The sequence below is a fragment of the Notamacropus eugenii genome, chromosome 4, assembly GCF_028372415.1.
Source record: "Notamacropus eugenii isolate mMacEug1 chromosome 4, mMacEug1.pri_v2, whole genome shotgun sequence".
NCBI classification, from domain to species: domain Eukaryota; kingdom Metazoa; phylum Chordata; class Mammalia; order Diprotodontia; family Macropodidae; genus Notamacropus; species Notamacropus eugenii.
In genome coordinates this window covers 63,609,357-63,622,789 of record NC_092875.1, presented here as the reverse complement: position 1 = coordinate 63,622,789, position 13,433 = coordinate 63,609,357, and the positions used below count along the sequence as shown (strand labels likewise).

Below are 13,433 nucleotides of genomic sequence, written 5' to 3'. Positions count from 1 at the left end.
CAGTATATGACAATCAAAAAGGATGACAGGTACCATGTGATTCCAAAGTCTCACACCAGCAAAATGGTGGCAAAGCTGGATGGGGGCTGAGTAACCCGGTCTCCCACAAAATTGGTCACTCTCTCTCCTCCACTGTGAATCTCCTTGGGCAGTTTCCCACAAACAGCAACAGTACTTGTTTTAAAAGCCCCCCCAAAATCACAACCAACAGTTAAATCAAAACATTTATTGGAGTCTTGTACAAAAAAGTTTCCAGTCATAAAACGTATATTACAAATCATTGAAAAAGACATTTGGCATGCATGTATATTCTTTAAAAAAAACAAAAACATTTTGAAATGATAAAGTCTAGATTATCACATAGTTCTCAGATGCTCTGCATGACGATCGTCATTTCGACTGAAGTTTGTGGGGTCTGCCATGATAACTACCCAACTCAGCAGGTCGTTGAAACCTGTTTTACAGCAGTGTTCATAAAGAATACATCCATCATGATCAATGGCCACTATATAAATAGAACAAAGCTATCTAAAAGTCATATGGTTAAAACTACTATTCAAGTCAAAAGTTATTATTTTTATGAAAATAGTTTGATGTGGAAAGTGATCTCAATCATTCACAGGCCTCTGGGGCTTGCTTTTCTTTTAACAGTTTATTGCTAATAACTTTAGTGTGATGATAACCTGGGGAGGAATGTTGGTCCTGCCCAATCAGTGAAGAATCAAGTTTTCATGATCTTTTGAGTTGCACTAATACCTTTCACAAAAGCAACCCCTTCCCCATCCTACCCCCACCCCCCACCCCCCCTTCCCAATCCTAGCATTAATTTTACTCAAAGGATCAAGCCAGGCTTCAACACATGCTTTTTCTAGGGTGATCACTGCTACTTTCACCTAACCATTTTTTCATCTAGACCTTAGCATTTCAAGAAAAAGGCATTACGTTTACAAAGAATTGTATGTAAATGTGGGCTTATACAAAACAAGAAAAAAAAATCACCTCTGAATTAAAAGTGTGGTATAAAGCTAAGCATATTTGAGGGCAAGTAAAAATTCTGTTTCCCAGGCCATGTTCAGCATTAAAAAGCTTCATGCTGCTCACTGTTTCCAAATACTCTATTTCCATTTTCCATTATGGGCTAACATGCAGCCACCAACCAGCTAACCTTCCAGCTAAGAGCCTCCCTATGTGAGTAATTGTCTAATTACTTTTCCCCAATACATGCAACAAGAGTCACTGAGAAACTGTGTCCAGTTACTCAAGCTTCCACTTTTGACACCTTTGTGGTTTTGTCCAAATAGGAATGAATGCCACTCCTTTCCTGTTTGGTTGGGATGACTGGGCCTTCTTAGAACCCTGGCTTGAGTCAGTCCCCTTGTAAAGGTCAGAAGGCTAAGAGGACAGAGGGAATGCCCCTTCACAGTTAACATCATTCACATTGTGACCATGACCAGAGATGCTCGGGCACCCGTGTATTCCCTGCATGCACATGGTTAGCTGCCTACCTTGCCTGAGACCCATCAATTGGGCTCCCTCCAAAAGAACAAAAAGCTAATTCTTTAGAGGTGTTTTTCCTCCATTTGCTTTGGGAGAAGGGTTGAGACTACAAGGAGAGAAGGGGTTTGCTGAGCAGCCCAGTTATTTCTGGAATCCCCCCAAAGCTGTCCACACATGGTTTAGCATAGTTAGTACATACAGCCACATTCTACCACCTCATTTGGTCTTACAAGGTGTACATTGTCAACTGGCCAATATGGCCAATGGCTATTTCCCTGGCTTTAACTGAAATTTGGCTGGCTGCTATTGCCTTTTTTCACCTCTTCAGGTGTGAAATGAAACCATACACTGATGGTAGTGCCTGCACAGCCTGCGGCCAAAACGTCTGGACAATTCCAAAAACTCTGTGTCATTCAAGAGATCAATGCAGAGGACCAGCCCCCTCAGCTCAAAATTTCCTCAAGAGCCTATAGAGAAGGACGGCAAACAGGGCCAGGTCTCGGTGTTCCCAGCACCTCCCTCACTTTCATAGCTCCTTAACCTGCTTAAATTTAATGTTGTCCACTCCAGGTTATAGGGCTGGCATGTTTCCCAGCAAATACCACATGATTCAGAAAGGTAAACGCAAATGTCTCTGGTCATTTAGTTTTGAACAGCTAGTGGAAGGAATACAGTAGTTTATATGTGTCTCTACTTTAAATCAGGAATTGCCTGTTAAAAGTGTTTGGGTGGCAATGATCTTTCTAAGAACATGACAACAAAGCAAGAGGCTGCCTTGGCCCAGCAGAGAGGACAGTCTAGTCCTTGAGAAACATCAGTTTTTTAGTAGATAAGACATAATGTTGTCATGATATTATCTTCTTGGACCCTGCTCTTGGAAATGTTTTTTTTTTTTAGAAACACAGGACATGCCCAAAGACTCCAAGAGGAAAGCTTAATCAAAGCCAAACTGACAGACACTTCATTTCTTGATGGACAATTCCCTAAAGAAAGCAAGTCACATGTGGTGCATACAGTAGTAGAGGGAAAACAATGACTACTTCTACACTTGAGAGTGAAACACAGCATTTGTATAAACTCTAGTTTCATGGGGAATAATTGGTTAATCCACCCAGCTGGCTCTATAGGAGGCAACCTGTTTGCTAGAGTTTGGGGAAAGAACATGCTTCACTCAGTCAGGCAGGAAACAGCCAATGGCTCAGATCATTTGAAATCTAATTCAAGCTACTTGTACAAGGGAATTCGGTTAAAAAAAAATGAGGGAGCCATCACTGCTCAGTATAGGGGGAGGAAACACCAAGTAAACAAAGAGAGCAAAATAAGCCCAGGGTACTGGAAATGGGGCTGAGCACCACCCCTGTGTTGACCCAGCCTTCGACAAAGTCCCAGCCACTGAATATCAGAGCTCCCTAGGCCAGATGAAGCAATCTGCATACTGGCCAACGTAAAAAAATAAATATCCATTAAAAAAAATAACTTCTATGTATACAGGTAGGAGGGCATGTAAACACAGCAAGGAGAGACTTAGGCCTCGGCAGCTGGAAGGTGGACTGCATGGTTTAGAATATCAGTGTAAGAAAGGTTAATTTGCATTTGCATGTTTTGTCTGAGAAACATAATTTCAGCAAGAAGATAGATATATGTATATATAGATATAGATAGGTGCATATATATTTGACAAAGAAAGGTATGATTTCACTACATATTTAGTTACCCCATACACAGGGTGGGAATAACAGATGAGAAAAGTCAGTCAAATTCAAGGGAAAAATTCAACATTATCCAAAGTAGCCACCTATTACTCTAAAAATGCCCACTCCTGGCAGTGCTATCAGGAGTGCATTAGGCTGCATTACACATAAAGGGAGAAGCTCAAATTCCATTTTAACAGCCCCCCCCCTTCAGAGGAAGACATCTGTTAAGACTCATCTGCACCATCAATATTTTTCTTCTTTTAATCTAAGTGCTAACTAGTCCAATCAGCTGAATGGCTCTTGGTGCATTCCGCCCCATATACTACATTTGGCTAGCTTTCCATCTTATAGCAAAGAGTATTTGTAAATCTAGTCTAATCAGCCCACAATGACCTGCTCCTCAACACTAAAGTTATTTGAGGTTGTGAAGACATAACTTTGATGACTGGTTGAAAACCAGGTTTTTTGAAATCTTAATTTTCAGCCCTGTTGCAGTGTAGGCTAAGCCACTAAGGCAGGGATGGGGAACCTGTGTCCTTGGCCCTTTGACTGAATTTAAACTTCACAGAACAAATCCCCCTAATAAAAGGTTTTGTTCTATAAAACTTGAACTTGGGTGCAGTCAAAAGGCCACAACCAAGGACCTAGAGGGCCACATGTGGCCTTGAGGCTGCAGGTTTCTCACTGCTGCACTAAGGTAAAAGCCCTTAGCCAGACCCACAAGGGCTGGCAGAAGCAGGTCATCAGGGAACAACATTCAGGAGCCACAACTATCCCATCAAGAACCAACCTAGTTCATTTGAGTAGCTCAAGAGCAAAATTCACTAAAGGCCAGGGCCAGGCTGGCCTGTGAAGAGAATCCAAATGCCCTGAAGAGTTTTAAAAACACAAAACTGAGTTTGTTACCTGGGAGCCACAATGCTTTGTGGTGCCCAGATAGACGCAAATGTCAGTTTCATTTATCAATTCAATATCAATTCATTGAAACATGATAAAGAGTAAGCCTGAGACTAAACCGCACTTGGCAGAAGTTATTATAAACACTTTATGTAGGGCAGATCACATATCAAATTCCCATGAGGTGATCCATCCCAATTCCCCTCAAAGAAAAGAAAAAAGAAAAGAAAAATTTGCTTCAACCTTCTACTCATCTAATTTTGTACATAATGGATCATGTTGCAAAAAGCTTGCATCTGCAGGCCCCCAGCCACCAAGGCAACATGGCAATCTCAACTTCAGATCTGATAGAAAACACTAAAAAATATCTGTGCCCTCTTCCCAGCTGGTGGCCACTCCTGGAGGGTGCTGGGATGTGTGTGCAGAGGCAGAGGTAATTTCTCATTTCATGATTCCTCCCTAGGAAATCCACCCACCATCACTTAAGAACAACTTCTGGGGCAGTAACTCAAGCTTATTAATCCCCCTCCTCCCACCCCCCACAAAAAAAGCCTGGTTTCAGTTTGGTAAAATTTACCAATCTGCAAATTTCTAGTTCACTCAATGCTAAAATGGGGGAAATGCAATAGTTGGATAGTAGTGTTGAAGGGACCCCTAAAGGGGATGGGACACCCAACCCAGGGAAGAGGAAGGAAGAGGAAGGAAGAGGAAAAATCCATTCAAAAATTCTGGCAGTTTGGTTAAAAAATCTCTAGAAATGTAACAAGGAATAAAGAAATCCAATGATACAAAAATAGTTTTCAGCGGCTCTGAGGAAAGGCAGGAGCTGGGTAAGGAAAGTGAGTGGTGGGCACTCACATTACCGAACAGCCTCTGGAGGTCGTCCGGGGGTCTCCCTGAAAGAGAAAGTAAGGGATGGGGACAGTTACATGGCCTGCCGAAGAAACATTTCTCAGTAGTTTGACTCTGAATTCAGGAGAATAACTATGCCACTTCAGTGGAAGCTGGCCTATCCTCCCACTCACTCAGTGACTGATCATTTTTAGCTGCATAAGAGCAAAAGAAAAGCGCTTGGGGCATATTCAGTTCAGGATATCTTAAGCACCTTTGTGTATAAGGAAGATTATGGGTAAAGTGATGACTATTCTTCAAAGACCTAAATAACTTGTGAAAAATAGCTACATTTATTCTGCTTAGTTCAAGGCAAAACTAGGATTGATGGAAAAAAATTAAGAGTGGGGAAGATTTGAACTCAGTCTAAAAATGTCCTAACAGTCAAAGTTGCTTAGAAACACAAGGGGTGGGCAGCCCAAGGGAGGGAGCCAGGAGTCCCCTGCACCGAGGACATCCTGTAGAAGTGACTGTAAAGCAGCCTCTCATCCATTGTTATTGTTTGTTTGGGGAGGAGGGTGTTCATGCCTCCAATGGGCCAGGCCCTAAATAAAATGGTTGATTCCTCAAAAAGATCAGTTCTGATAAGGTTAAAAGATTTCCATCATTACTCAACTCCATTTGGGGTTTTCTTGACAGAGATACTGGAGTGGTTTGCCATTTCCTTTTCCAGTTCATTTTACAGATGAGAAAACTGAGGCATACAAGGTTACATGATATGCTGAGGGTCACACACTTAGTGTCTGAGGCCATATATATGAACTCAGGAAGATGAGGCTTTCTGATGCCAGGCATGACACTCTCTATCCACTGTAACACCTAGCTGCATTATTTTATTCATTATTATCCAGCTATAAATTAAGGCCATGGATAGCTACAGCCTATCACCTAAGATGGTACCCGCTAGACCAGAGGTGGAGGGGCCCCAAAACAGACTAAAATGTAATTGGGAAATATTTAAATAAAAATACAGTACAAATAGCATTATATTTTAAAACTAAGTCAATATGTAGCCCACAGACATCCTTATGTATGGATTAATAGCTCCCATTTCTATCAGTGTTTGACACCCCTGCTCTAGACCATCAGAGGTTGGCTGGCAGGCAATCCCCACAATGGGGTGCTACACATTCTTAGAAAACCCGTCCAGAAGTTAATCTCTTACTGCTCCTGTTGTTTATTTCAGAATTATCCAGTGAGTAAGTTGTGTTTTAGTGGCAAAGAATGCCAGGTCTGGAGTCAGAAAGACCTGAGTTCCAATCTGGCCTCAGACACTTAGTAGCTGTGTGACCCTGGTCAAGTCACTTCACCCTGTTTGCCTCAGTTTTCTTCTCTGTAAAACAAGCTGGAGAAGGAAATGGCAAACCACTCCAGTATCTTTGCCATGACAACCTTAAATAGGGTCACAAAGAGTTGGATACAACTGAACAACAAAGGTGTGTTTTAGAGGAACAGTAAATGAACACATCAGGGAAATGTGCTGTGACACCTACTTTTGTGATTTAATGGGTAGGATTATGTAAATGCAAAGTGGGGCCCTAAGTAGCTACTGATTATTACTCACATATAAGGAAGCCCTGAGGGAATCACTAAGTTATACACATTTTCTTAGGCCACAGATCCCAGTGTTATTCTTATACTACCCAAGGCAGATCAACATCAGCCTGATTCTAGCTTCTATTTAGCACCAACTTTGCCCAAAAATGGTATTGTCACCAACAGCCCCTCACGCATCTTTCCCAAACTCAGCCTGACCAGTACCCTGACCAATAATGACCTAAGGCAGTTTCAGAGGATCCACTGGCTCTGATTTCACCAAGCATCTGGTATACTGATGTTTTCAAACAGAAAAACCTTGTGACATTCAGCTTAGCCTAAGTCAGTGGGAACCACAAGGAATTTCCATTTCCTCCTCTATAAAATCAGCAGGCTGAACCGGATGGGCTCAGAGTCCAGAGAAGGTCCCGTGAATATACTCAAACCTGTCCATAGACAGAGCCTCAGAAAGAAAAAGATGGATGCTTACCTGTTGATGGAAAAGGTCTTCTTCACCAAAGTCTGCTTCTTCCTCCTCCTCTTCCTCCTCCCCATTCTCTTGCACAACTAGTGACTGAGTCACTGTTCTCACTGCCACTTCCTAGATACAGCAAACAAAGTTGTCCTAAGCAGGCCATCCACCAGCAAAAGGACACCCTGGTCACCCCTTCTTACGCAGTTTCCAGAGTGCCCACTCAGGTAGGGGAGTGGAAAGAGGGCCGGTTAGACGTGCTGGGAATGCTCAGTTCCCTACCATGCCTAGCATACAAAGATGTTGTGAGGATCCAATAAGGTAACTACTGATGGGAAAATCAAAGGAGATTCCTAAAATCAAGAGTTAAAAGGGCTCTAAATGTATAAGCTAACATAACTGCATCACGTGCACACATTTGCCTACCACTTTTTGTAGCATGCCAGGGTACCCCGATACCCCACAACTACCCAGACTTACTGGGGCAGTGGGAAGGCTGTCATGTGGGAGAGAGGGCTGGTTATCAAAGGAGTCTGGTTTCTATCACAGAGAACCCTAGTCCTATTGGGTTTTCTGAGACCCTGGTTAAGGGGGGGCCTTGCCAACCAGCTAGTGACCCAAAGAACACATAGAAAATAAGACAAGTATGAATTCTGCCTATGAGGGCAAGAAGCTGTGGCCCCATTCAAAGGCAGAGAATATTGCAACTACAATCCAGTTAGCCTCAACCAAACCCAAATAAAGTACCTCTCCATCTGCATTGACCAGGTATGTCCGAAAATTTCCACCAGTGCCCCAGCTGCTCTGGTTCTTCCACACGAGAACAGATGGTGGGCTATGAGTCACACCAGCATCTGCTGCCCAGATCTGAGGAAAAACACAGTGAGGGCTTCTTCCACCTTGTTCTCAGTTGCTCACATCCAGAGCACCTACAACCTGTATCAAAAATTTCTGAAGTCTCCAATTAGAAGCTTTCTCTCTCTCTGCCCTCTCACTGCCAATAAAGATGTTTTCAACTGCCTTATCAGAGAAACCAGCCAGTCAGGAGATTGTCTCCTTCCTTCAAAGGAAAAAGGAAGGCTTCTAATCCAGAACCCCATTGTGGCTCAAGTGTTTAACTCTTTCCTTGTCTCTGGGACCTTGCAATTATTCTCCTGCTTCACCCCTCCATTTCCTGCCTCCCTCCTAATCCCAGATGATTTACCCAAAGTTTAGATACCTTCCCCCACCCTACTTTGCTCCAATTTAGTGTGTGCCCTGGTTCTCAGAGTCCTTCTACCTGGCTTTAGACCCAAGAAAAGTGATGTGACGGGAACTCTATATGACAATAATCCCTGTAGCTGCTTCCAAAAAGCCTCAGGAGTGGGGAAGGATCACTGCCCCTCACTCCTTCCCTCTCAAACAACTAGATCTACTTCAACCCTACTAACCATGTGGTTGTTAAGGTGAAATGCTACGTGAAGGCAAAAGGTGCAGAAGGCAACCCTGTCTGGCAAGACAGTCACCAGATTATTGCTGGTGATCTAATTTTGGCTTTCTTGAATGGCACCCATGTCTCACACATGTGAAATATCATGTTGCTAGGCCAGCAGCAAAGCCTTCCATGTGTTTCCAGTCCTCCCCACGTAATCAAAAAGAAGCAGACAGCAGGGATGCTCAGGGAATAGAGCAGACACCCTCCTTTGGCACCCTAAAAGGGCAGTGATTTTCCCTCCTTTCTGACAGGCAGTACCAGAAGCAAAGCCCAGATCTCCCCAGTTCATCAGGTGAAAAACGTCCCTTGTTTTTCCTAAAGCCAAGTCACCAGCTCTCACAGGGCTTCAGAGCAAAGGCTGGAGACCTTTCTTAATTCATTGATTACATAATAAAGGAATTGTCAGGAACAAGGTCAGGACAACAACTCTTTCCCACCTCAGCAGTCACCATACCACCCCAGACTATATCATGCCAGATAACAAGCAAGGTCACTGGCTGCTTGTCCCCTGCCTGAGAGTGGTCAGGATCCTACCTACTACAAGACTGGCAATTTTCCTGTCACCTACGACTGAGGGGAAGCAAGACTCTAACACCTAATACAGCCCAACGACCCCAACGGTTAGTTGTCTCTGACCTACCGTGACAGTCTGCCCAGCCCGAAGAACATACTTGGGAGTAAATTTATAGGCAATTTCTTCACCTTCTCCAATCTGTCTCTTTAGCCTCCAATTACCCAGAGACTGATCCTAGAGAAAACACACAAGGCACCAGGTTAGTTGACCAAGATAAAGTTCTGGGAGCTGGTTGGTTACACTCATGGCTGAGCTCCTAAGTTTACTCTTCTATAAAACATGAAGCTTTTTTTCCTCTAATACCTTGTTTTCACATAAAGATAATAAAAGCGTTCTTTCTGGTTAAGCTGAAAATACTAAAAACACCTATCTGATCCATAAGTCTTTTCCAGACTTGTACCTGCCTTACATCTTTACCACTTCTTCCTCCCCAAAAGTGGTAATAGGTTGAGGGCTAAAGGTCTTTTCTTAAGGAAATGGATTAAAGTATGCTGAAGTTTCAGGGGCTTGCCCAGCTACTAAGTGTTTGAGGCCAGATTTGAACTCAGGACGTCCTGACTCCAATACTTTACCCACTGCACCACCTCACTGCCCCACAGGATACTGATGTTTGAACTTAGAGTACAACTTCCTCATCCCCAGAAGAGATTAGCCTTCCACACCTCTTTACTATTACTCAGAATTTTTTATATTGATCATTGGGAGACTAACCCTTATAATCCTTGAGGGAGTGGTCAAAGAAGAAATTAATTTATAACTATCCTAAACCCAAATTAAGACATTTTTATTATTCAGGATTCCAATAAATGCTACCTTAAATTATCTTGGAAGAGAGACATGTCCAACCAAGGGCGCCGTGCCAGTTTGGACGTGTCTCTAATATTAAATAAATATGTTTTTGGCAACTTGTGCCTAAAACACAGAGTAAATTATTAATATTTTTTCTTTGACATCTAGATGAGGAAACTAAGTCTTAACAATGTTAAGTGATTTGCTTAAAATCACACAGCTGAGAAATACCAGAATGAAGATGTGAGCCCCCAGGCTGCCCGGCTCCCTTCACCAAGCTGCTTTCCGATTTGAAGCCCTGCCCCCGGCCCCTCCCCTTTGCCCATTCATCTCCTGGCATCTTTCTCACTTTATCAGAGCTGTTCTTGAGCTGCACGTATTTTCCCTCCAGATCAATCTCTTCTATGCTGATGCTGCCTGTGGCAGACGCTTGCTGTGACAGCTGAAAGCTGCTGCTGCTGGCACTGCTGGCACTGCTGGCAGTGCCAATGCCGCTGGTGCCACTGCCCGAATGCTCCTCTAGCTCCACTCGCTTCCTCTTGCTTCGAGAAGAGCGGATGGCAGAGGTGCTGCTGCTGCTGCTGCTTGAGGTGGCTCTGGACACTGTGACTCGGGATGACGGGCTAGGGGATAGTTTCAGCCTGCAAACCAAAAAGCAGACCAGCTCAAGGAAGGCTGCCAGAAATTCCTGGTGGGTGATACCTCTTTATAGGAATGGATGTTATAGAAGACACCTCCCAGGCTGGAGTTGGCCCCTCAATTGTCCCATGGTGCCCTCCTCAGGAACAGGAGGCTGGCCTGGAGAGGTCATCACTGACCCAAGAAAGCATTTCTGAGGTTTCCTAAGGAAAGCCAGGAAGCAACTTGGCTGGAGGATAGCCCCCAGGAAGGAAAAGGGCACCAGGCATTATCTATGAAGACTGAAGAGAATCCAAACTTAGGACTATCCCAGATTCCTGCTTTCATGACGTCTCAGAAGGGCTGCAGTTAAGGTCAAGAAACAAACTCTGGTCTCCAGGCTCCCTCTTTATCAATCAGCCAAGTGTTTTTGAACTGCTCCAGCAAAAGGGAAATCCTCCACTTGACACAGGTATATAAGGAGCAACAGTGTCCAGATTTCATATCTAAAACAAAGGCTTAGTTTTCACCTACACTTTTTTTAAGTGCCAGTGATGTGACTAACAAAAATGTAATATGTCCACATTTTGACAAGTAATATAACAGGAGAAGAGTCAAGGCTAGATGCGTCCCAAGGAACTCATGATTCTGTTTTGCCAAGCAGCATAGCAGAATGATTTCATTTCCCCTTTTCTCAAAATTCTCACATTATGATAGAATTAACCGAATTCTTCTGTGTACGCCAAGACAAGACCGGAATTAAAAGCACAATCATTCTTTTCTGTCATGCTGAAAAGGGCCATGACCAAAAAGGGCTGAACAGGAAAGAATTACCGAGGGAGATCTAGCCACAGGAGAAAGACAGTTAGTCATCCAAAAGTGGAATGAACCACCTCCAAAGGCAATGACTTCTCTACCATTGATAGTCTCCGAGGGGAGGTTGACAATCCTCAGATTCTATTGGAGAGGGGAATGCCTGCTGAGACCCTTTCCCATTCAGAGACTCTATAATTCTAGGCAAACAGTGCCCTCCACCACACAGGACAAGCTCATGAGGGCTGGAGTCCTCTATGGCACTTAGCAAAAGGAAGAGCACAGAGGAGGGGCTCAGTAAATAATAACTGTCTCGGGCCTTGGGCAACATCAGCAGTGATCAGAGTGATCAGTCAAGCAAATGGCCTGCTAAGAAGCTACGACAACAACCCATGTAGATGTCAGTCATCCAGAAATGTCAATTATACAGAACCCAATTGAGAAGGAAGCAAAACAGGCCTCCAGATAACTGCAATGGAACATTATGGTGTTGGAATAAACAAATGAGGATTTCAGGGGAACATGAGAAGACTATGTTCCTATGAACCTATGCAGAGGCCAGTGAGCAGAACCAGGAGAACAAAAAGAAGCTAAAGGTGTTTAATTCTGCCTAAACAGGATCAGAAGAGATAGTAATTCACCTCCCTCCTAAAGCCAGAGAGTAGATCATGGCTTAGCTGTATCTGGCAAAGGAGATTCATTGGGTCAAGATGTGGCTGGAGTGGGGGGGAGGGGAATGGGAGATATAGCTGAAAATTACTGATGTAAACACAAATAAATCAACAGAAGTCACCCAAGTGACCAAAAGCCACTGTCACATGTTTAGGAACTAAAGAGTAGGCATTTTTTCCCAGAGGATTATCCCAAACGACCTGACATTTATTTTATACGAAATTTTAACAAGTCAAGATTATCTGGTTTCCCAGTCCAAAGTAGTGTAGTAGATGAGGTAAAGGGAGAGCACTGCCAAGGGGAGCAGCCATAGGTGAAAGCTGGCAGCCTGGAAGGGAGGAAGAGACAGGAAAAGGCCAAGAAACAGACCCAGGAAAACAGGAAGCCCAGCATGGCAGGAACCACTCTGTGCAGAAAAGCTCCACACATAAATCTTAAAGGCCCATATGCTCATCTCAAAAAAGCAATTTAACACACAGTATCTCCCTGAGATAGCCAGGAAAGAGTGTGACACATTCTAGAGATCTGCACCAAGAACTGGCTCAAACCACAAAAAGCATCTAGTTCTTAAAAGGAATCTACTTCAGGTCTATAGAATACATTCCCCAAGAATGCTGGACAAATGAGGTATTACTGTAATTCTTTTGAGCACCTCAATGAGAGCCCAAGGAAGTCTGCTCCCTCCTGAAACATTTAAGCCAAGAGGGCAGCCTTCCCTCCCTTACCTCTCCTCCTCTCCTTCCAAGAGTTTCCGATACGCGTTGATTTCCATGTCCAAGGCAAGCTTGACATCGAGCAGTTCCTGGTACTCAGTCAGCTGCTGCTGCATCTGGTCCCTCATCTCTGTCATTTCCCGCTCCTTGGCATCCAGCATCTTACGGAACTTCTCCCGCTCCCCACCCAAAATCTCCTCCAGTTCACGGATTCGATCTTCTGCTGCACTGGCCTATGGTTTCACAGAATGTGGTTAATCCAACTGCTCAGACTCCATATCACACAAGGAACTCAAGAGCCCCAAATAGGCAGGGAAGAAGGGGAAAATAAAGCTAATCCCAAAAGTGAGGTGTGAGCCAAAGAAACTGATAAGAAAGCAGTCACATTCTTCTTCCAGAAATGCCTTCCACTCAGCTCACCTACAGCAATGGGCAGCCTCAGATCCAAGGATGGGACCCCTCCAAGTCCTCCTTGTCCCTGACCAACACCCATAGTCTGGCCCCTGGACTCACTGCCTCTCTGTCATTCTTCATGTCAGTGCCAGAAGAATCCTCCTTACGCAAAGCTTACTCCCTGTTCAAAACTCACCAGGGCTCAGTTCCCCCTCAGGTTACCTAATAAACTGGAAACTCTTCTGCCTAGCATTCAAGGTCCTCTTCATTCTGGCCTCACTTTACATGATCCCCTCCTCCAAGGCCTTCTCATGTCCCTGTCCCCCAAACACAACACGACCCCTTCCTCTCTTTGTGTCCTTTGACCCATGTGTACACAGCAGCACTTCTCAAAATTTGG

At 44.0% G+C, this 13,433-nt stretch overlaps 1 protein-coding gene across 1 annotated transcript in view; it reads right to left on the bottom strand.

Annotated features, from left to right (window-relative positions):
- Positions 1 to 211: 211 nt before the first annotated feature.
- LMNB2 (lamin B2) overlaps positions 212 to 13,433 on the bottom strand; it is a 32,111-nt gene continuing 18,889 nt past the window's right edge. The window contains exons 7-12 of the mRNA XM_072601453.1: positions 12,653 to 12,873; positions 10,174 to 10,465; positions 9,102 to 9,209; positions 7,735 to 7,854; positions 7,006 to 7,116; positions 212 to 4,984 (exon numbers count right to left, since the gene is read on the bottom strand). Coding sequence (XP_072457554.1) covers positions 4,943 to 4,984; positions 7,006 to 7,116; positions 7,735 to 7,854; positions 9,102 to 9,209; positions 10,174 to 10,465; positions 12,653 to 12,873 — 894 coding nt within the window. The 3' untranslated portion in view covers positions 212 to 4,942. The remainder of the gene's footprint in view (positions 4,985 to 7,005; positions 7,117 to 7,734; positions 7,855 to 9,101; positions 9,210 to 10,173; positions 10,466 to 12,652; positions 12,874 to 13,433) is intronic.